Source organism: Balaenoptera acutorostrata, chromosome 15, assembly GCF_949987535.1.
Source record: "Balaenoptera acutorostrata chromosome 15, mBalAcu1.1, whole genome shotgun sequence".
In the NCBI taxonomy this organism is placed as follows: Eukaryota; Metazoa; Chordata; class Mammalia; order Artiodactyla; family Balaenopteridae; genus Balaenoptera; species Balaenoptera acutorostrata.
Genome location: NC_080078.1, coordinates 4,972,038 through 4,995,261, shown reverse-complemented (window position 1 = coordinate 4,995,261; position 23,224 = coordinate 4,972,038). Strand labels below are relative to the sequence as shown.

The window sequence follows — 23,224 nt, the reverse complement described above, 5'->3', positions numbered from 1 at the left end:
TCTGTCTCCTGTATTCGTCCCTAGTTACCACGTAATTAAATATTTCCTCACATACATTTGGGACCACATCAGACAGTGTTATGATTTTTATTTCAACTGTCACATAATTTAAAAAACTCAAAGAGAAGGAAAGCCTATTGTATTTGTCTGTATTTTTGATTACCATGTTTTTTTCTTCCTTTTTGATGTTCCAGGGTTCCTTTTTTAAAAAAATTATTTCCTTTTTGTTTAGAGAACTTCCTTAAGTCATTGTTTTAGGGTAAGTCTACTGGCAACAAATTCTCCTTGTTTTGCTTCATCCGAGAATGTCTTAATTTCACCTTGATTCCTGAAGGACATTTTCACTGGGTATAGGATTCCGGGTTGACAGTCCTTTTCTTTCAGCAGTTGAAAATTATTCTGCTACTTCCTTTGTCCTCCATAGTTTTTGATGTGAAATCCATTGCCATTCAAATAGTTTTTCTCTTATAGGTAAGGTGCTGTTTTTTTTCACTACTTCCAAGATTTTTTCGATGTCTTTAGTTTTCATAAGTTTAATTATGATGTGTCTTGGCATAAATATCTTTGTTCTTTTTCCTGTTTAGTGTTTGCTGTGCTTCTTGAATCTATAGAATGATATCTTTTGCCAAATTTGGGAAAATTTCAGCCTTCATTTCTTATAATACTTTCGACCGAGCCTTCTCTCTCCTCTCCTTCTGGGATTCTGATAACATGTGTTTAGATATTTTGTTAACGTCCTGAAGGTCCCTGAGGCTCTGTTCATTTTTCTTTCCCAGTCTGTTCTTTCTGTATTGTTCAGAGTAGGTAATTTCTCTTGTTCTTTGTTCATGTTTACTGATTCTTTCCTCTGTCAGTTCCATTCTTCTACTTAGCTCATCCACTGAGCTGCTTATTTCAGTTATTGTGTTTTTCATTTCTAAAATTTCCATTTGGTTCTTTATATCTTCTATTTGTTGAGTTTTTCTATATTGTTTTATTTGTTTCTAGTATGTTCATAACTACCTGTTGAGGCATTTTTATCATGGCTGCTTTAAAACTTCTGTTAAATAATTCTAACATATCTACTATCTTAGTGTTGGCATCTATTCATTCATTGTCTTTTTTCACTGAGTGAGAAATTCTTGGTTCTTAGTATGATGAGTGATGTTCAGTTGAAACCTGGACATTTTTGTGTTACGTTATAAGGTATTGGATCTTATCTAATATGTGTTTTAGCTGGCTTTCTCTGACACCATTCTGGCAAAGGAAGAAATATTAGGTGGAGAAATATTAGGTGTCTGTTGACACCCATGGTGGGGTTTGGGGCTCCATGTTCTTCCTGGGCAGGGGTAGGAGTTTCTGCTCCCCACATGATGTCCACTGACACAGCAGTGGCTTTTTACCACTGGGTGATAGTGAAAGTCCTGATTCTGACACTACCCACTGGGGAGTTCAAGGGTTGATTCTTTCTTTCTTTTCTCTCTCTTTTTCTTCCTTTCTTTCTTTCTCTCACTCTCTCTCTCGAGGTATAATTGATTTACAATATGATATGTTACAGGTGTACAGTATAGTGATTCACAGTTTTTAAAGGTTATGCTCCATTTATGATTATTATAAAATACTGGCTGTATTCCCTGTGTTGTATACTATATCCTTGTAGCTTATTTTATACGTAATAGTTTGTACTTCTTAATCCCCTACTCCTATCATTCCCCTCCCCCTTCTCTACCCCACTGGTAACCACCAGTTTGTTCTCTGCATCTGTGAACCTGTTACTCTTTTGTTATATTCACTACTTTGTTGTATTTTTTAGATTTCATGTGTAAGTGTTATCATACAGCATTTGTCTTTCTCTGTTTGATTTATTTAACTTAGCATAATATGGAAGGATGCTTCTTTATTACTGGGTTTGTGGGTGGAAGTCCAGGCTCTTCATTTGATCTTCACTGCCATTGTGGGACGGGGGTGTGGTTTGTTATCACTCAGCATGGATGAAAGTTCCCATTCCTAATTTACCTTTTCTGACACTACCCCAGTGGGTAGGTTGGGAGGCTTCATTAAAGCCTGGTAAGTGGGAGACGAGGCTCCTCACGTGGCCATGGGTAGGTGTGGCACCACAGTTTTCCTGTGTGTTTGACTAGGGTGAAGCAGTTTTTGTAAGTTTTCCGCCTTGCTAGGCTGCCCCTTTCCTGGTCCTTTGGCTAGAGATAGCAGGCTTTCACTGTGGCTTTGTTCCCTCCATTTGTTGGTGTTTCCAGGTCGGTGGCTTCTTCAGCTCCAAGTCTGGAATATATGAAGCACAAAGAAATCCCAGGGAACTCACTGCCATGTCATTCCTTGGGTTCTGAAATTGCTAGCTTGTCTTTTTCTCTCTACCTTTCACAGCTTTCTTATGTTTGCTTCACATACAATGTCCAGGATTTTTTGTTGTACTTAGTGGGAGGAGTAGGGGAAAGTACCGCTAATCTATCTTCCGAGAAGTGGAAGGTCTCATCTTTGGTTTTGAAAGATGTTTTCATGGGGTATGGAATTCTCTGTTGACATTTTTCTTTTAATACTTGACAGATGTTACTCCACTGTCTTCTGTCTTGCATTGTTTCTGACAAGAAGTCTGTTGTCAGTTTTACCTTTGTTCCTGTATACATAATGTTTTATTTCTAACTGCTTTAAAATTTTTCTTTTTATCACTGTTTTTTGTAGTCTTTTGTTTGGGGTTTGTTGAGGTTGTTAGATCTGTAAATTTACTGTTTCAGATTTGTATACCTTTCAGTCATTTAAAAAACCTTCTATTATAATTAACATAAAGTTAATTTCTTTAGTGTACAGTCCTATTAATTTTGGGGGGGTCAGTTTTACGAATTTTAATACAGGTATAGGTTCATGTAAACCACCACCTCAGTCAGAATACACAACTGTTTTGTCACTCTAAAAAAACTTCCTTGTGCTATCCCTTTGTATACAATCATTATTTCTTTGTTCTGTCTCTTCACATTCCAACTCCAATTACATGTACATTAGGGACAACTTGAAGTCGTCCCACAGGTCACTGATATGCTTATTTTTTGTTGTTGTTATTTTGAGAGGTTTTTTTTTTTTTTTGAGGTTTGTGTGTGTGTGTTTCATTACAGATAACTTCTGTTGCTAAGTCTTCAAGTTGACTAATCTTTTCTTCTTTTGTTTCTAACCTGTTATTAATTTCACCTGGTGTGTTTTTCATCTCAGAGATTCTACTTTTCCTCTGTAAAGTAGATTTGGCTCTATTTCCATGTCTCTCCTTAACATGCTCTTTTTTCTACCTCGAGCATAGAAATTATATATATATATATATATATATAATGTCTTTTTTAATGTCCTTATTTTTGAGTCTTATATCTGTGTTATTTTCAGGTCTGTTTCTGTTTATTTGCTCCTTGTTAGTGGTCATTTCTGATCTTTCCATGCCTCATCTTTGAGTATATAACTCAGTTGTACTCTTCAATTAGAATTTTATGTTGTTGGGTGCTGGATTTTCTTTTTATTCCTATAAATATTTTTGAGCTTTATTCTGGGACACAGTTATGTTAATGGGAAATAGTCTAGGACTTCCCTGGTGGTGCAGTGGTTAAGAATCCACCTGCCAATGCAGGGGACATGGGTTTGAGCCCTGGTCCAGGAAGATCCCACACTCCACGGAACAACTAAGCCTGTGCGCCACAACTAGTGGGCCTGTGCTCTAGAGCCCGCGAGCCTCAACTACTGAGCCCGTGTGCTGCAACTACTGAAGCCCGCGTGCCTAGAGCTTGTGCTCCGCAACAAGAGAAGCCACTGCAATGAGAAGCCTGTGCACTGCAAAAAAGAGCAGTCCTCACTCGCCGCAAATGGAGAAAGCCCACGCGCAGTAACGAAGACTCAACGCAGCCAAATAAATAAATGAATAAATAAATTTTTTTTTTTTAACAAAAGGAGGGCTTCCCTGGTGGCGCAGTGGTTAAGAATCCGCCTGCCAATGCAGGGGACACGGGTTTAAGCCCTGGTCTGGGAAGATTCCACATGCCACGGAGCAACTAAGCCCATGCGCCACAACTACTGAGCCTGCGCTCTAGAGCCTGCGGGCCACAACTACTGAAACCCATACATCTAGAGCCCGTGCTCTGCAACAAGAGAAGCCACCACAATGAGAAGCCCGTGCACTGCAACGAAGAGTAGCCCCCGCTCGCCGCAACTAGTGAAAGCCTGCGTGCAGCAACAAACACCTGATGTAGCCAAAAATAAGTAAAAATAAAATAAATAAATAAATTTTTTAAAAAGGAAATAGTCTGGACCTTTTGAGGCTTTTAAAGCTTTGTTAGGCAGGTCTGAGCAGCCTTTAGTTTTAGGCAGTTTCTTGACTTCAGTGTAATTGACATTTAGGACCAGGTAATTCTTTATCGTAGGGGCTGTCCTGTGTTTATTGTAGGATGTTGAGCAGCATTTGTGGGCTCTACCCACAAGATGCCAGGAGCACCATTTAGTCATGAGCTAAGAGTGGTTTTCATTTTTTTAAAAAGTTGTTTAAAAAAAAAATGCAACAGAGACCACTGTATGTGGCCAAGAAAGTCAGAATACTTACAGAGAGATTTTGAACCCCTTGTACAGGAGACATTCCTTTACTGTTTGAGACAAATGGTAGTATAAGAAAAAAAATTCTTATTTCTTCAGTATAGACAATAGTTAAGAGCACAGGCTTTGAAATTAGAAGGGTATGATTTGAGTCCAGTTATGTGTCTGCCCCTTAATAACTATTTGACTTTGGGCAAATTTTTAACTCTCTGAGCCTCAGTTTCCTTTCTTGTAAAGTAGAGCCAGTATATACTTATCACTTAGGTTTGCTGGAGAATTAAATGAAAATGAATAAAAGTATATAGCTCAATACATGACACATAGTAACTGTTATTCTTTTTTTTTTTTTTAATATTTATTTGGTTGCGCTGGGTCTTAGTTGCGGCTTGCCAGCTCCTTAGTTGCCGTTTGAAGGCTCTTTAGTTGAAGATCGAGGGCTCCTTAGTTGTGGCATGCAAACTCTTAGTTGCAGCATGCAGGTGGGATCTAGTTCCCTGACCAGGGATCAAACCCAGGCCTCCTGCATTGGGAGTGTGGAGTCTTAACCACTGCGCCACCAGGGAAGGGAAGTTCTGTAACTGTTACTCTTATTTCAGGAGTGTGCCCGTTATTTATAATACCCCTTGATGTATATATAGAGTCATATTTTGCTAATTTGGAGGATTATCATCTGTTATCTTTCAGGTCATGCAGAAGGATTTTGTATGATGTGTACAATGCAAGCACATATTACCCAGGCACTCAGTAATCCTGGGGATGTTATTAAACCGATGTTTGTCATTAATGAGATGCGGCGTAAGTATCCTCTATAGTAGTTTATATTAGTATTTGTTAGCTAATTGGTCTTAATGGTCTAACTGGTAAATGATGAGCTCCTTGTGTATTACAACAAACAGTTTATTGTATATGTATATGTCTTTAATGAATAACAGGTTTTTAGTAAACTGTTTACTATATAAACACATTTTGAAACCTAAAGTGAAAGATGACAATATAGTAAAGAAGGTGGTTTTCAGTTTAATATATAAATACATTAAAAATTTTTTAAAACTCAATTTATTAATAAAATCATTGATAAGCTTTACAGTGTTTTTCTCAGATATTTGGATTTCTATGCTAATACTAACTCTAATATTGTCCTGCAGGTTTCTTTAGTTTTCAATTAGTTTTAATTCAGTGAATGAGTATTACACTCTACATAGTGATGGGAATTACCAAAATAAAGTTAATTATACTTTTAAAGAAAATTTTATACTCATAACTTAGCAAATTTGTGGATAAATTTCACTTTTTCTATACAATTTTTAAATGACTTTAAAATTTCCTCTTGAATTGTAATGATTCTGATAGGTCGCATGAGATATTTTTATGCACTTTCTGTATGTTTTTTGTAATAAGCTTTTACATCATCTTAATTAACTGAGTTGGAATAAAAAATGCTTGCAAATAAAACAAAAACCTAACTCTTAATCTGGTATCTAGCTGGGTAATTATAGGGGTGGATAATTACACAGTGACAATTTATAATCTTTTTGCCTAAAAAGCTGCTGAAGATAAAGAGATGTTATATTGGCCCTTGGTACTATTAACAGGCCAGAGTAGACAATGCAAAAATTTTTTAAACATTGTAGGATCCTGGCAGAATTTTAGCCAGGGGTGATTTTGTTTGTTTAATTACATGTATAGATCACACACACACACACACACACACACACACACACACACACACACACATACACATACGGCAGGCATGTCTAATATTTTTAAACTTAGTCTTTAAGAGAATGTCATTGTGTGTATATACATACATCCATGAACATACACCGCCCCGCCAACTCCAAACATATATGGTTGAATAATGAAATTGTCATTTTTGTAGGTCAGAACTGGTAGAATATTGGCAATTTCATATGATTCAAGTTAATATATATTTATATATATTCATACACATTAAAATTCTATGTATATTGTTTATACTTTTGTGTTGTTTTTCATTATTATGTAATTTTGTCTTGCGGCTGTTTAGTCAATTAGAAATAGGACCAAGATGATACTCAGTGGAGAATATAGTATGTTCTCTAGGTTATTGGGATAGAATTTAGATAGGTTCACGTGTTTATGTTTTACATGGATTCTCTCAGGAAGATCTAGGGCCAGATTTAAGATGTGTGCACTGACATAACATTTGGGACAAATTTTTGAAACAGTACAGCCAAAGTTGAATTTATTCAGGTATCATTTTATTGCTGAAGACATAGAGTCTCTGGGCTCTCGGAAACTCTAGCCCATGTGGACTTTTAATGGTCTAAAGGGCCTGTCCTAGCTGTTCTCAGGGGAGCTTATTAATGCTGTTTCCTCATAAAATAATTATCGGGTATTTTCTAACCAACGTATTGACATAAGATGTAACTCTAGGGGGAGTACAGCCCGGCATGTCATGTGATGATAAAGCTTTGTCTTTACTCGAACTTTATAGGCATAGCTAGGCACTTCCGCTTTGGAAGCCAAGAAGATGCCCATGAATTCCTGCAGTACACTGTTGATGCTATGCAAAAAGCATGCTTGAATGGCAGCAACAAGTGAGTACAACACAGCATCGGTCAACCCCCATTCCCACCCCCTGCCCACCTCGTTGGCTCACCAGAACTCAGTCTAGCCTTTTACGATGGGTGTGCAGAGCTCTCTTTCGGCCTCAGCTTTTGACTTTGTGCTGCCTCTTCCTCAAGTGATTGGCATTATTTTCAAATGGTTGAAATTTTAAAAGGTGTGCTTACTATAATGATTTGGATTTAATTGCAGACGTCAGGACATGAATGTTGGTCTTGATGTTATTTAGTTTCTGAGTATCATCACCCCTCTGCAGCTCAAAACTAACCACTTCTCCTTTCTTGTGCCAGCGTTTTCTGAGTTGATCTCTAGACTTTGAAATCTGTATTTGTTCCCTGTGTCTTTCTCACTCTGGTCAGTTTCTGCAGTTTCTTCTTTAAAATCTAAATGTGGGCTCAAGAGGAAGATTGGAGAAACAATTAGATAACACGTCCTAACCCACTTGCTATTGCCTCAACACACCCAGCAAGTCTCCCATTGCCTTCCCACTGCCACCAGCACTGCCTTGGCCAGGCTGTCCCTGTCTGGATGACAGTAGGCTGCAGAACAGGGGAGAACGCTCTGTGTTCCCTGCCCTCGCCGGCGAGTCCTCACGCGGTGTCACAGTCCTGCTTCAGGGCCAGATTCCTGCCTCACCCCAAACCCTCACTGTGTTCTCATGAGGCACGGCGATTCTCTGGCTGTCACACATACTGTGCAGCTCTGCTGTTTGAATTCTTGTTCTTTTATAGATGTACCTGCTTTTAAAATCTGGTTATAGCCTCTGTCATTTTTGTAGAACTCTTCTCTCATTTTACTGTTTGACTTTTTCAGATTAGACAGACACACCCAGGCTACCACACTCGTTTGTCAGATATTTGGAGGATACCTAAGATCTAGAGGTAAACTTCTGTTTAAAGGTTGATAAGTGTGACACAGTATGTGGTTTAACAAATGCAAAGGATAGGAAAGGGTTACTAATGGAAAATGTATCTCCCTTCCAGCCCAGACTCCCATCCCCCATCCTCAAAGGCAGCCCCTGTCCCAGTTTGTGGTTATCCTTCCAGTAGTTTCCTGTGCATGAGCAGACTGGCTGCTTTTCACATTGGAAACCTTTTTACATTTCAGCACATATAGGTCTAACGGAGTCTTTCACAGTTGCAGTAGTATTCCATTTATTTTAGTTCCCTATCAGGGAATTTTTAGATTGTTTCTAATTTTTGTTGTTTTTGTTACCATCAGTGCTTCATTGAACATCCTTGTATACACATGCCTTTATGTCCATGTAAAAGTGTATATACACAGGATAATTTGTTAGAATCTCCTTATCAAAGGGTGTGTTTATTTTAAACTTTGACTCCGCTGTGTCACTCTGCCAAGAGGTTATGCCAGTTTACACTCCAGCCAGCGGTGAACGTGCATCACATTAGTGCCTCTCACTGTGTAGTAGTAAAATTGTTTGCCCGATGTGATAGAAGAAAAAAGTACCGTGTGTTTTTTATTTTGTGATAGTATTTATATGTTCTGTCATTTCAGTAGTTGGTATTGCCATACTGATTATACTTGGCTTATTCTTTGCATTTTCTTTTTATTTCAGTCAAATGTTTAAATTGCAAAGGTGTGTCAGATACTTTTGATCCATATCTCGATATAACATTGGAGATAAAGGTAAGTTTGATAGTTGTTGTGGTGGTTAAGTTAAAAAAAGTCAGTCATACTTTATGTATTTATAGTTCACTTATAATTTAGACTACACATGTTAGAGAATATAAATTGAAAAATTTAATATTCTAGGACTTTATTTAGAGGAGATTAAGCTTTGTATTAGGCATCGTAAAAAGCTTAAAACATTTAATAATTTTATTACCCTTTGACTTTTCACTTAATCTTAATAAAACCAGATTCTGATGCCTCTATTAGCCAAATTTAGGTGGTTGTTATTCTTTAGATCCTGTTTTGCTTCTTGCATTTTCTAAACTCCTATTTTTGGTTGTCTTAAGCTTTTGTTTTTCTGATTACAAGTGTAATACTAATGATAAAAATGAGAAACATTGCAGAGACGTGTGAGATCCTGTCCCTCAGAATGTACTCTTGTTAACGGTTTGATATAAACTGCTTCCAGAGTATTTGTTTACTGTTTATAAAAATGGGTTTATACCTTCAGTCTGTTTGGCCACTTCCTATCTTCATTGCATTTTGCTTGGGCTTTCTGTGTGTTGTGCTTCAGCCGATTTACATGCCTGATTCCTTGCTGGTAGATACTTCATTTGTTTCCAGTTTTATACTATTTTAAATAATGCTGCAGCAAGCAACCTCTTCACATATTTTTGTTGACTTTAATCTGCTCTTTTTTTTAATGGGAGGGGAATTAGCTTGGTGTGTACATGTATTAATATAAAACTGAACGTCATAATGAAAGAAGATTTTCTTTTTACATAAAAATTCACATGTGCTTTTATACTTTCGAGTCGTCTTTTTTCTTTTTCCTAACAAGCGGCAGGGAGTGGTAATGTGGTGTTGGTGCTGCTCTGTCCCCAGGCTGCTCAGAGCGTCAACAAGGCATTGGAGCAGTTTGTGAAGCCGGAGCAGCTTGATGGAGAAAACTCGTACAAGTGCAGCAAGTATGATGGGTGATGCTGGAGGCCGCATGGGGGGGCGGGGAGGCTTGGTTTGGAAGGTTCGGTGCGTCTGCGTAGCCCAGGGCTAGAGTCCCGTTACCGGCTGGGAAGACCCGGGGTCTCTCTTCCCCAAGCCAGGGCACGCTGTGTCTGTGTTTACACTCGTCAGAGGAGTGCGCTGAGGAACGGGAGACGGAGCCTCGCTCCCGGGGAGGTGGGTGGGCCTGGACAGGTAAGGCCATCCACTCAGCACAGGCTAGTGCTGCCGCGTGTGAAGCTTGGCTGCGGTGGCGTGTGGCGTGTGGCGTGTGTGTCGAGCAGCATTTACATGGACTCTCCTGTGTGAGAGGGTTGGGGTGGATGGGGAGTCACTTTCTCCCAGAGCAGTTCAGGATCTCTCTTAACTGCTGGCTCTTTCCCAGGATTTGGGGCCGTATCTGCTAGAAACCTTGAATTTAAGTTATTCTTTAATGTTTCCCCATCAAGTCGAGAGAGCCTATTTATTTTTTAAAGGGGGCAGTGTATTTCTTCCTTTCTTCCTTTCTTCCTTCCTACCTTCCTTCCTTCCTTCCTTCCTTTCTTCCTTTCTTCCTTCCTTCCTTCCTTCCCTCCTTCCTTCCTTCCTTCCTTCCTTCCTTTCTTTCTTTCCTTCCTTACTTTCTTTCTTTCCTTCTTTCTTCTTTCTTTCAAGATTTATTCATTATTTATTTATTTAATTTATTTTTGGTTTTGTTGGGTCTCAGTTGCGGCATGCAGGATCTTTCGTTGCGGCGCATAGGCTTCTCTCTAGTTGTGGCGTGTGGGTTTTCTCTAGCTGTGGCACACAGGCTCCAGGGCACTTGGGCTCCGTAATTGTGGCATGCAAGTTCCAGAGTGTATGGACTCTGTAGTTTGCGGCACGCGGGCTTTCTAGTTGAGGCATGCAAGCTCAGTAGTTGTGGCGCACGGGCTTAGTTGCCCCGCGGCATGTGGGATCTTAGTTCCCTGGCCAGGGATCGAACCTGTGTCCTCTGCATTGTAAGGTGGATTCTTTACCACTGGATCACCAGGGAAGTCCCAAGAGAGCCTATTTTAAGAAAGCCCTGTTTCATATGTTTTAAGTAGATTTTCATTTTAAGTCAGGTAATACAGGTAAGCGTTGTTATTGAATATGGGCAGACCTCAGGGATAGCGCGGGTTTGGTTCCAGACCACCACAATAAAGCAAATCTTACAATAAAGTGAATCACATGAATTTTTTCGTTTCCCAGTGCACAGAAAAGTTATGTCTACGCTATACTGTAGTCTGTGTGCAATAACATTATGTCTAAAAAACAATGTACAGACCTTCATTTTTAAATACTTACTGTTAAAAAATACCAAAATAACTAGAATAGTAACATCAAAGATCACTGATCACAGGTCACCATAACAAATATAATAATAATGAAAAAGCTTGAAATATTGCGAGAATTACCGAAATGTGACACAGAGACATGAAGTAAGCAAATGCTGTTGGAAAAACGGTGCCGGTAGACTTGCTCCATGCAGGGTTGCCACAGACCTTCAATTTGTGAGAATTGGAATATCTACAGAGGGTAATAACGTGAGGTGTGCCTGGGGTCGTTTTGTGGGGGCACAAGGCTCCCTTTCCTCCCAAGACCATAGGGATTTCGCCTTTGTTTTAAACTTCATGGACATTTCCAGTCTTTACTTTCTTCCTTTTGTATCTGGGCTTAGTTTTCACAGTATTATACCAGCCAGTTTTTCAGTTTGTTTTGAATTGAGAGAAACTTATATTAATCTAATTTAAAAAATATCAGTGACCTATCATACCTGACATTTCAGAACTGTCCTATCTTTTTCTTTCATGCTAATTAAGCAGTTTCCCCCGTACTTTAAATTTTAATATTTTCACTGTTGGTTGAAAAGGGTGGTGTTTCTCATCTCATAGCCTTCTTTTGGAAACTTAATTTAGAATGTTTCAGAGGAATAACAAGGGAAAGACTTAAAAAACCCCATATTAATCTTCTTAAACATTTGTTTCTGTTTTTTTCCAAGGTGTAAAAAGATGGTTCCAGCTTCAAAGAGGTTCACTATACACAGATCTTCTAATGTTCTTACACTTTCTCTGAAACGTTTTGCAAATTTTACTGGTGGAAAAATTGCTAAGGTATGTAGATAATATTATTAATAACCATTTATGTTGAGCCTTTCAAGGCTTAAGTGTCAGCAACTAAATTGAACAGTTTTATTATCTGATTTTCTAAGTTCTTCCAGCACTTGGTAGTAGAAAAAAATGTCAAAGAATTGAGCTAGTAGTTTGGTATGTGTGTTTATGAGCCTATGTGTTTTTTTCTATATCCTTTAGCTGGCTAGACTTTCTGAAGACAAATTGATGATTACTATCTTCATTGGGGCTTCATAGTCAGTGCAGGTGACGAGTGGCTACAGGGAGTGAGCTTGTGTCATTTGAATCCAAAGAGGGTTCCCAGTCAGATCTTGCCATTCTTTCATCAGAGCTTATTTTGTTTATTCATTTGTTTTCTGACTGGTAGTATACTGAATTTTCCCATTTTCTTCCCACTTTCTGAAGATTGAAAGTGGTCAGAAATCCAGTAACATGCAAAAGAAATCTGTTCCTGAATTGTTAAAAATAAAAATAAGACAGTCTGGACTCTCAAATCCAGAGTTGTGATTGTTACTGTCTCCTTTGATGGATTTGGAGGATTCACTTAACGTGGATCCTTATTTGTTTAAAGGAAATAAAGAATACAGTGGGATTGCATTAAACACACTTAGGTTCAGGTGTGCTCCAGGTTAATTCTGTCTTTTGAAATGAGGTTCAGTGTGTTGGGTTTCTGCCAGAACATAGGGTGCAGTACTCTGGGGTCTCCTGTGCCTGTGCACATGGGATAACCTGCACCTTCAGAAATGATGTTCCTTTTTCCTCTTTCCATTCCTGTGTAGGATGTGAAATATCCTGAGTATCTTGATATTCGACCGTATATGTCTCAGCCAAATGGAGAACCGATCATTTATGTTTTGTATGCAGTACTGGTACACACTGGTTTTAATTGCCATGCTGGCCATTACTTCTGCTACATAAAAGTAAGCTCTGTGGATTTTGCTAATAACTATTTTTACAATACACTGTAAGATAGCCCTGGCATTTTGGGGAGGAAAGGTGGGGCTTTTACAGTTAAAATGTGAAAGCCCATTTTTCTTACGTCTGTGGATTGGTGTTCCCTATTTACCTAATTGTATCTAATATCTCTTTTATTGGCTGTTTTGCAGGCTAGCAATGGCCTCTGGTACCAAATGAATGACTCCATCGTATCTACCAGTGATATTAGATCGGTACTCAGTCAACAAGCTTATGTTCTCTTTTATATCAGGTATTGTCAGGAAAGCAAATTTTCATCTTTTCTGTTATGTCATCTCTCTTCCTCTCATCAACATATTTAAATTCGATATTGTTTGTTTAAACAGCATCTCGATGGTGGGGAGAGTAAGGAAGGTGGTTTTCAGTGTGGATCATGAGTTTGCTTTAGCTCCCCGCTCTTCGGCAGGTTAATAAAGAAACATGCAGAAGAAAGGGAAGGCGGTAGTCTCAGAGGGTGGACTTCTGCTGCTGGTGGCAAATCGGGTGGGCCAGGGGGCCTGGGAGGCAGTGAGCGGAGGCCTGGAGAAGGGGACTCTTGAGTACCTGGGTGTGGTCACCTCTCAGCCACTGAGCACAGGCGGCCAGCCACCTCCCTGGGCCAGGCCTGGGCCAGCGCCAGCACCCCTGCTGCTGCTGCACATTCTGACTCGCTAATTCCATTTCTGGGAATGTAGGGCCTTGGAGCAATCTGATGGGTGCTCCAGTGTATTCGTTTGTAGTAGCTGGAAATTAAGAACATCATGAAATTTCCATCAATAGCAGAAGATCATATAAATTGTAGCAAATCCATATGATGGAATACAATGCAGCTGTTTTATAAAGCTTTTTAAAATGATATGAGAGAGTGAGTGCTCCATATATGGAGGAAAAGCAGTTTGAAATTTTACACGCTGATACTGAGGAAACCAGAGCAGGCTAAATAAAGCCTGGAGGAGAAGCCACTCAGCCTGAGGAGTGGGCGCCTCGAAGCAGTGAGGGGAGGCACAGTGTTTTTGTTGGTTTCTAACTTTTCAGGATATTACAGATTTTTCTACAATGGTATGTATTTATAATTAGAAAAATAGAAATAAAAAAGAAAAGAAAAATACCCTTCAAAAAATTAAAAAATTAAAGAACAGTAGCTTTCAGATAGTGGCATCCTCAGAATCCACAGTTCAAAATACCGTTTGCCCAGTGACCCTGTTATCTCCCGATCTGAGCGCCCGGCGTTGGCCTGGACCTGACGGGGACCCTGCGTGGAGCTCTGCGCATCGTGTCACCTGTTACCTGAGGGTGGGGTGTACATGAATCTCTTTGGGGGAGATGTCCCACGTCACCTTGAGCACTGTCACTCTCTGTCCCCAGGTCCCACGATGTGAAAAATGGAGGTGAACTTACTCATTCCACCCACAGCCCTGGCCAGTCCTCTCCCCGACCGGTGATCAGCCAGCGGGTTGTCAGCAACAAACAGGCAGCATCCGGGTTTATCGGACCACAGCTTCCCTCTCACATGATGAAGGTAACGTTCCACGGGTAGAATGTCATCTTTATGTTCATCTTTCCAGCCCTCTAGTTAACATTGCAGTAGTTGTCATGACCTCATCTACAACTGAATTTCTTGGCCAAAAAGTTTATTCAAGCTGTTTATTATATTTCAAATATACAGAAAATCTCTGAGTATGAACACAATGATCAAGAAGAAAGTCTGGTGTAAGTCTGTTTAAACGCTAGAGATTTTAGCTTCCACCTTGGACTTCCATTCACTTAATGGATTAAATATTTGGGGATTCTTGGTTAATGCTGGCCTCCAGGAAAGTGATGCCTTTACAAAAAGAACACTTCAGTCGTGTCCGTTTAGCCCTTTCAGGCATGTGGCGTTTTCTGTCTGCCGTCGGCTGGGCCTGGTCACGCTCCCTCACGGCTTCTCGGGGGGAGTGGAAGGTACGCCTGGTTCGCGTGAAGCCCCGAGTCCTCAGTGGAGGCCTGCCTTTTGCTTGACATAGGTGTTGAGATTATGGACATGTTGGACTTGTTGGAATAGCCTGTATACACCTTGGAATAATCCTGTCACCTGTGCCGTAGTGTTGTAACAGCCTTCAGTTTGATAGGGACTCACAGATTGAGTGGCTTAGGGAGCTAAGGCAGCAGGTCCTGCACTGGGCGCTGCCTGCGTGAGGCCTCAGGACATGGCCAGCTGGAGAGCACATGCCCTGTGTGGAGGGGCCACTGCTGTTGCTTTTTCAAAAGGTTTTTTGGTTTTTGTTTTTGTTTTTTTTTTTAACTATGAAGCCTTCCAGTGTTAGGATAGCAGCTAATTCAGATATTTAAGAAAACATTTTGAAGACCAAACAGAATTTATCTGTGAGTCAGAATTCACCCATGACTACCAGTTTGCAACTTCTGGGTTATAGCAGCAAAAGTTGGGATCTGGAGCAAAATAACTGCTCGAGTAGGAGTCGGAGATGATGGGGGCAGGGATGGCTTAGTGAGCGTGTCTGTCCACGTGCCTGTTGCCTTGGCCCGTGGGAGTTCCCCGTGGCTGGTGCTCCCTTCTGCCCGGACTGCGGTGGGCTCCCTGGAAACCATGCAAGGAGACCCTGCGTGACTCCATGCCCAAAGGGACCTGCTTCTTTCTGTCAAACTGGCGCAGGAAGAATTTGCTCTGGGTGTTGTTCTCTGACAAACAGAGTGGTCCCTGTTCACCAGAAATTCATTCTCAGAAAACTGTGCCCTGTGAAAGGTTTGTGGTGGGCAGGCCCACAGGAGAGGGGGAGGGCTTTCTAGGTGCGTGAAACTTGTTATTCACAAAAGAAAAAGATAACCAAAGTGGGAGAGGCCCACGGCCTCAGGTTTCTGAGTCTGCGACTGTTTCTGGAGCTCTCACCTGGCTGTGGTCTGCTTGTTTCCAGAACCCACCTCATCTAAATGGGACGGGACCCTTGAAGGAAACGCCGAGCAGCTCCATGTCAAGTCCTAACGGGAATTCCAATGTCAGTAGGACTGGCCCTGTTAACGCCTCAACGTCTGTTCAGAACTGGTCAGTTAACAGGCCCTCAGTTATTCCAGAACATCCCAAGAAACAGAAAATCACGATCAGTATTCACAACAAGTTACCTGTGCGCCAAGGTCAGTCTCAGCCTACCCTTCACAGCAACTCTTTGGAGAGCCCTAACAAGCCTGCCCCGTCTTCTACCATTACCACTTCTTCTGCAATACAGTCTACCTCGAGTGCCCCCATGATGCCCGCGTCTAGTAAGGTAACAAAGCAGATCACCCTGAGGGAGTCCTGCCCTGAGCCTATGATGAACGGCAGGTCCAAGCTGAGCTCCGGCGTGCTGGTCCCCTACGGCGCCGAGTCGTCCGAAGAGTCCGACGAGGAGGCGAAGGGCCTCGGCAAGGAGAACGGTCTCGGTCCCCCCGAGAGTGTGTGCGCCCCTGCTCCGGAGGCCAAAGATGTCGGGGCCTCTCCGCACGAGCTCCGAGAGCCCGTGGCTCTAAATGGTGCTACCAGTACGGACAGTGACCCGAAAGAAAACGGCCTGCCCTCAGATGCTGCCACCTGCCAAGTCCAGCCTGTTCTACACTCAGAAAACGCCTTTTCTAAGGCAAACGGTCTCCCTGGGAAGGTGAGCCTGCACTGGGCGGGGCAGGGGCGGGCTTTGCTTCCACCCTCGTGTCCGGCGGGTCACGTGACTGGGTTTCAGGTGGCCCCCGGAGCTGAAATAGCTCTGTTTTTTTATTGTAGTTGATGCCTGCTCCTTTGCCACCTCTCCCAGAAGACAAAATCTTAGAGACCTTCAAACTCGGCAGCAAAGGGAAAGGCCCCACAGATGAGGCAAGGTAGGTACTGTCCCAAGGCCGTGGGCCGCGGGCCGCAAGCCACAGCGGGGCCTGTGGGTGCGGCCGCTCGCGGAAGTCTCGGTGACCCTTTTGGACCCTGGAATGATTTGAATAACGATCTGTCGAACTCGTTCATGTTCCTTTTAAGAAAGTAAAGTAAACACGTACAGGGTCTGTTAGTCCAGCTGACGCCCCCCCTCCCGCAGGGCCTCCTCTCGGGGGCTCGTCCTCAGCCCCCGGCGGAGCCTCCCGCCGGCACCGTCCCACTCAGCCCTCCGTGCGACAGGCGCCGGAGGAGGTGTGAAGGGGGTGGCGCAGGGCTTCTCGACTGTCCAGTAGCGAAGACTTTGTTTTGCTCCCTTTAGAATTCTGAATTAAATTCCTAGTTAAGATGGTCTGTCTCCACACTTAAAAAGAAAAAAAAGAAGTCAGTGCATTGACCTCAGCGTCATGTAACGGGAATAGAAGGAAGGGTCAGAAGGCAGTGGCGTGTCGCCATGCCAACAAGCCGGGAGGCGGGGCCACCGCAGGACACGGGCTGGGCCAGCAGCTCGGCGCCACGCACAGGTCACATCACGCATGTCAGCGCCGTGACGTCCTCCTGGTGGACGACGTGTGGCCAAGTTCTGACCAACCTGAGATCGACACCCTAGCGGTGTCTGTGAAGCGGCCAGTAATAGAGCCGGGGTTTTCACCCACGTGAACGCTGGGACGTGGGCTCTTCTGTGGGGCCGCCTGCCTCGCCCCCGCCCACTGGTGCTGGTGAGGCTCCCGCATCGTGGGGCTGACCCAAAAATACACCCCCGTTCCAGAAGGGCCCTGCGGGGGGCGTGCCCTCACCAAGAACCACCATTAGGAACGCTCACTTAGAAAAACGAGCAAAGCGCACGCACTCCCGGTCGACCGTGAAGAGGGGGCACTTGAACACTCAGTCCCTGGCAGGATGGCTGTCCTCCTTTCTCTGTCCTTGTCCGGCTTAGTTTGTCTTCAAATGTAACGTGCGTGAGAATTACGACCGGTGATTGTATAAGCAGTCAGTCCCCAGCTACGCACGTTTCCTAACCTCACGTGCGGCCTTGAACACGTCACTGCCACGCTCGAGATCACACGTGTCTTCTCTCTCCCAGATATTTTCCCGCTGCAAAGCGGGCCCGCTTTAGGGTTTTTCTTGCTTTCTGGCAGCTTTCATTAACTTCGAGACTCCATCAAAAGCAAGGCAGAGTTCTTTTACTACAGAAAGTGTTTCTAAAGCCTCAGTGATTCCTCACAATCTGTAGGTAATTCAGGGAGCTCATGGCTCTGTCTGGAGGTAGCTACTCTAGCTCCGAGGCTCCAGGAAAATTCAGAGAAAAGGGATCCAAAGGAAAAGTAAGAGCCCCATCGTTATTTGACTTTTTTGATGGTCCAGACTTAGTTATTAAGAATTAGAAGTATATCTGAAAACAGAAGGCGCCTAGAATTGCAGAATTATTATTGCTGAAAAATGGGGTAGGCTTGATAAAAATTTTTACATTTTTATTTAATGAGAAAATTTGAAGTTTCCAAAAATGATAAGCCCAGTTTTAGGTTTAAACCAGATGTAGTAAAGCCATAAAATATTTAGTAAACAAGCGATTTCAAGTGTTTGTCCCTGTAAGCCAGAAAGCAAACAAGTAAATGGCTGATTTCTTTCTTTCTTTCGGTGGGGCTGCAGTACAACTGGGACAGAGGAGAGGCCTCCGCAGGACCCTGAGGCTGACCTGGAGGCTGGCAGCTCCGCTCCCGATTCCCGTGAGAACCTGGAGCTGGTCACGAGCCTTAGCAGCAAATTTAAGAAGGTTTTGTCGCCCTCGGACCCCAGCATCAAACCTACCAAAGAAGAAGTCTCTGAAAACATTTTGGCAAAACCCGAGGAGGCTTTGCCGAGTATCAACACCTTTTGTAACACCAACAAGGATACCCTCGGGGACGATCAGCTTCCTAAACCGTGTGACCCTGGGAATTTAACAAACGATCAGAGCAAACCGTCCCAGGACGTGAAAGGGATGTTACCAGAGCGTCCCCAGGACCCGGCGGCAGCAGAAGCAGCGGGGAGGCTGAGCCCGAGTCCCTTGTCACGTACCGAGGGCGACTGTGAGCCTGAGCCCTTGGGTCACAGCAGTCGGGACAGAGGCACGGATGTGGAGGGTCCCCCTCAAAGCACAGGGGTGTCCGCAGATGGGGTACCCTCTCCGCAATTAGACAGGATCGCAGAAAACCGTCCAGAGGGGGTCCCCGAGCAAAGTAACGGTGAGAGAGGTGAAGACGGTAAGGCCGGGCAGAAGGTCCAGGAGGCTTGTCCAGTGCAGGAAAAAATCAGCAGCCTCAGAAAGGTGGACCGAGGACATTACCGCAGCCGGCGAGACCGGTCGTCCAGCGGCGAGCGCGCGCGGGCGAGCAGGAGCAGGACCGAGGACCAGCGTCGCCGGAAGCGGCCCCGCCACGGGCGGGAGCAGCCCCGGTCCGAGTGGCCCGAGCCCTGCGCCGCGGCCCTGCACGCCCCCTGCCCCGGGTCCCTGGCCAGGTCCGGCCACCGGCGCTCCCGGAGCAGGGGGATCCCCGACCAGGAGTGGGGCCGCTACCACCATGGCGAGGGCGAGCACGCCTGGGCCCGGGAGAAGCACTACCCGGACAGGATGCGCTGGGGGCGGTGCAGGTACCACCACGACAGGTGCGCCTCGTACCCGGCCCGCGAGCCGCGGGACTGGAGGCCCTTCCACGCCGAGCGAGAGTACGACCGAGCCGGGCCCTATGGCAGCCGGCCCTACAAGGACCACTACAGAGGCCGGAAGGGCTACGAGCCGGCGGCCAAAGAGAGGGACCGGCACCGCTTCAGCAGCCCCCGGGCGGGCCTGGCCCACGCGCCCCCTCCGCACCTCGCTGACAAGCATGCCCACGAAAAGGCTGCGCTGGGGGCTGAAGACAGCAGCTGTGACCTCGCCGGTCGGTTTCACGAACACAAGGACATCAAGTCACGGAAACGGAGGTACGGTAGTGTAGAGAATGATGACAGTCACGTAGAAAAGAAAGCCTGGAGAAGCTTACAAAAGGATCCTTTAGAGGAGCCTAAAGTGAAGAAGCACAAAAAATCAAAGAAGAAAAAGAAATCCAAAGACAAACACCGAGACCGAGATTCCAGGTGAGGGTGTGTGTGCTTGGTGACCTGTGAAGGGCTGTGTCCTGTGTATGTGACTCTGATTTGTATTTTTTATCTCTGTGGGTTTTGGACTTCCCTGTTTTTGTAGATTCCTAAAACTTAGCTCTGTGTTAAGCTGGATCTTATCTCATGGTATTTTGAAATGCCCGAAAACCATCTTTTCAGATGATTTTGCCGTTTTCAGTTAGTGCTTTTTAACTTCTAGGAGCAAGTGTGCAGTGTTTGGTAGATAAAGCTTGGGATTCTTTGACTTCACAGTGATTGTTAATATGTTTATTCACAGATGTAGTTATATTTTCACGTCTGCTGATACTTCCTTCAACCTCAGTGACTGCCGCGTGGCAGGAAATGGGAGGCCGCCATCCTATTGAATGTGCCTGTGACCCAAAGGGCTGAGACACATCATTTGTTGCATTTGCCTCTGTCTAGTTTTCTGTCTCCATTTCTCAGTTTGAAATCTCATTGGGACATTTGTTTTTGTATTTTTAAAAAGCTAAATTGGTCAGTAGTTTTCTTGAAAATGACTTCTCCACGATGAGAGGGGTGGGCACAAACAGTTACTGCGTGTTGCGTGCTGTACACACGGGTGCCTCTTAACATCGAAACCCTGGGAGACGGTTACCAGAAGGCACAGGTAAATAGTGGTTACTTGAAGGAAGAGGAAATCAAACAACCTTCCCTCCTATGTGCCTGAGACACCTGGCAAAAATATTTTTTCCTTCAGCCACTAGTTTCAGGAAAAATTGATGAAATCCTTCCTCTGGTGTTTTGGCCATAGCTCCCCTCCCAAACAAAGCTGAAGGGCATTGGTGGGGAAAGGTTGAAATTGGTGAATTTATGACCCCAGACTTAAAAAATGATTACAATGAAAACAACGCATTTTTCATTAGATAAGGGTTTACCTGTGTTCACGTAATGAGTGTCAACAGTAGTGGGTATAAATCAAAGTCAAAGACCAGTTCTCCTTGGGGTGGTTTGCTTTTCCGGTGGTTTGAGTTCTGGCTTTTTCTTCCGCAGGCATCAGCAGGACTCAGACCTTTCGGTAGCGCACTCTGATGCTGACCTCCACAGACACAAGAAGAAGAAGAAGAAGAAGAAGAGGCACTCAAGGAAATCGGAGGACTTGGTTAGAGATTCAGAACCACACTTGCCCAAGGCCGCCAGCTGTGAGACTGTGGACCATTTCCGGAGAGCGGACAGCGCTTTCCCCCTCACAGACAGCCAGCCTCTGGAGGGTGTGGGACCTTTCCGTGAGAAAACAAAACATTTCTGGATGGAAACCAGGGATGACAGGTGTCATCCGTCTGACTGTGGCCAGGGTAAGAGGACATACTTGGAACTGCGAATATAGAAACTCTTTTCTTTGGAAAGGGTGGTTAACACAGGGAAGGAGCCTCAAAGGGCGTAGAAGGTGTAAGTCCCCTCTGAGCTCCCCGCCCTGTGTCCTCTGCCCGACGGCTGGCCCGAGGCTGCTGTGGCCGGTCTCGATGGTTAGCCGTGCCGCCTCGGCGCTTACTGGAGACCTGAGTTACGCGGAACCGGGAACCTCTGGAATTTATGGCTCTGAGTGTCTGATTGTGGACCAGAACTTGTGTTTTTAAGCAATTTTTGATAGAAATATTGTTGTGGTACATTCCTTCTCTCCAGAATCCTTAAGCCTTTGGCACTGGGAGTAGAACCTAGAACTCAGTTTGGTGACTGGCTCGCTGGACGTCACGCTTCAGGCCTGGGTTGGTGGGGCTTGGGCTCCTGACGGGGTTCCCTGGGTCACTGCAGGCCTCTGGGCTCTGGGATTCTTGTCTGCTTTGCACAGTTCTGTCTTCCCTTGTACCTTCCCAGCCTTTTCTACTCTGATTGCTCTGAAAGCAGCCCCCCTTGCTTCCTCATCTGTTCCGATGACCTTCGACCCTGGAAGGAGTGCTGAGCGTATTTGAGGGGGCCGGGGGCCTAGGGCAGGGCTGGACTGGCCACCGCCTTTGCGCGGCCTGACGGTAAGGAAGAATTTGACGTTTTTAAATGGTTGGAAGAGTCAAAAGAAGAATATTTCATTTCACATGAAAATCATGTGAAATTGAGGTGTCTGTAGAGCCGCAATGAGCCCAGCCCAGCCCGCCCGTCCGCCCGTCCACGGGGCAAGGTGTGCTGGCCTCGCCCTGGACCCCCGAGGTGCACCCCCGCGACCCTGCCCGCTGTCCCAGATGCCCGGGGGCCACGGGGTTCTCGACTGCGTCCTGGACCCGGGTGAGGTGTCGTTTGTTCGGGGGCAGCCCTGTCCCATGCAGTGGCCCGGTCCCACGGTGGGTGGTGGAGGAGGGACAGAGGGCCGCACAGTGCTCTGGCGTTTGGGAGGAGCAGAGAGCAGAAGGGGTGGCGCGTTGCCGAGTGGTGGGGGGCATGCTGGGGCACGCGGCGTGGGTGAGGAGTCGTCGGGGCGGCAGGAGAGGGACGCTACCGGTGGGCTTGCTCTCTGTGTTTGTTAAGAGGGGAATTCTTTGCATTTCCACACTGGTTTCCCATGAACAGTTCAGCGATTCGGGGAAGGCACTTGGTGGGGATGAGTCCCTGCTGACGTCTGCTTGGCGCTTGGGGCGAAGTGGAGACGGGCTGTTCGTGTGCATTCTGCGCAGGTCCGCGGGGATTCTACGTTTTTGCCAGAATCTTCCCCTTCCGGCTGCAGGTCTCTGGTGAGGACCACAGCTGGAGGCCGCCAGCGCACCCGCAGAGCTGGCTCGGGGGACAGTAGGTGGCGTGCAAAGCCCAGTAGTGGGCATGTGGTGGCCCAGACGCGCGTCTCCAGAGGCTGCAGGCAGGGGGGTGGCCCCTTTCCTGTCCTCGATCTGACGGCGCCCAATGACTGGTGTGCGCCTGGCTCGGGCGCCCGTCCCGTCCTGACCTCCCGGGAAGGGCCACCTGCTCGGGCCCAGGCCAAGCATCGCTGTGGGCTGGTGGAGGCCAGACCTCTTGGCCTGCGTGTGTCTGTCCTGGTGCCTCGACCACTGACCTCTCTTCCACACTCCTGTTCTCTGGCGCCATCAAGCTCTCGATTTCTTTGGCCTAAGATCTGTTCGCACCTAATGTTGAAACGCTGATGGGCTTACTGGGGTCAGAGTGGACTATGCCCGAGGGGACGTGGCCCTCAGTCGTCACCTCAACTCTTGTTTTCAGTGAAGCACTTGGAGACACAGCTTGTGTAGGACTGATTTCAGGCAACAGACATTAAGCTTCTGAGGACTGCTTCTGAGTGTAGTCACGTAACGCACACACAGCGTAGGCACTAAAATTTTTGCAAAACCATCATTAAAATGTTTCCTAACCTTTGCTTTCT

The 23,224-nt window shown here is 45.0% G+C and overlaps 1 protein-coding gene across 2 annotated transcripts in view; it reads left to right on the top strand.

Moving 5' to 3' along the window:
* USP42 (ubiquitin specific peptidase 42) overlaps window positions 1-23,224 on the top strand; it is a 42,590-nt gene that overhangs the window by 17,416 nt on the left and 1,950 nt on the right. The window contains exons 4-16 of one of the 2 annotated variants that reach the window (XM_057529639.1): window positions 5,242-5,352; window positions 7,034-7,136; window positions 7,978-8,045; window positions 8,741-8,811; window positions 9,682-9,764; window positions 11,801-11,912; window positions 12,710-12,850; window positions 13,037-13,137; window positions 14,250-14,403; window positions 15,794-16,510; window positions 16,630-16,724; window positions 18,418-19,881; window positions 20,917-21,218. In XM_057529639.1, coding sequence (XP_057385622.1) covers window positions 5,242-5,352; window positions 7,034-7,136; window positions 7,978-8,045; window positions 8,741-8,811; window positions 9,682-9,764; window positions 11,801-11,912; window positions 12,710-12,850; window positions 13,037-13,137; window positions 14,250-14,403; window positions 15,794-16,510; window positions 16,630-16,724; window positions 18,418-19,881; window positions 20,917-21,218 — 3,522 coding nt within the window. Of the gene's footprint in view, window positions 1-5,241; window positions 5,353-7,033; window positions 7,137-7,977; window positions 8,046-8,740; window positions 8,812-9,681; window positions 9,765-11,800; window positions 11,913-12,709; window positions 12,851-13,036; window positions 13,138-14,249; window positions 14,404-15,793; window positions 16,511-16,629; window positions 16,725-18,417; window positions 19,882-20,916; window positions 23,219-23,224 lie in introns of those variants that run through there. The other variant, XM_057529638.1, reaches the window with a different exon arrangement.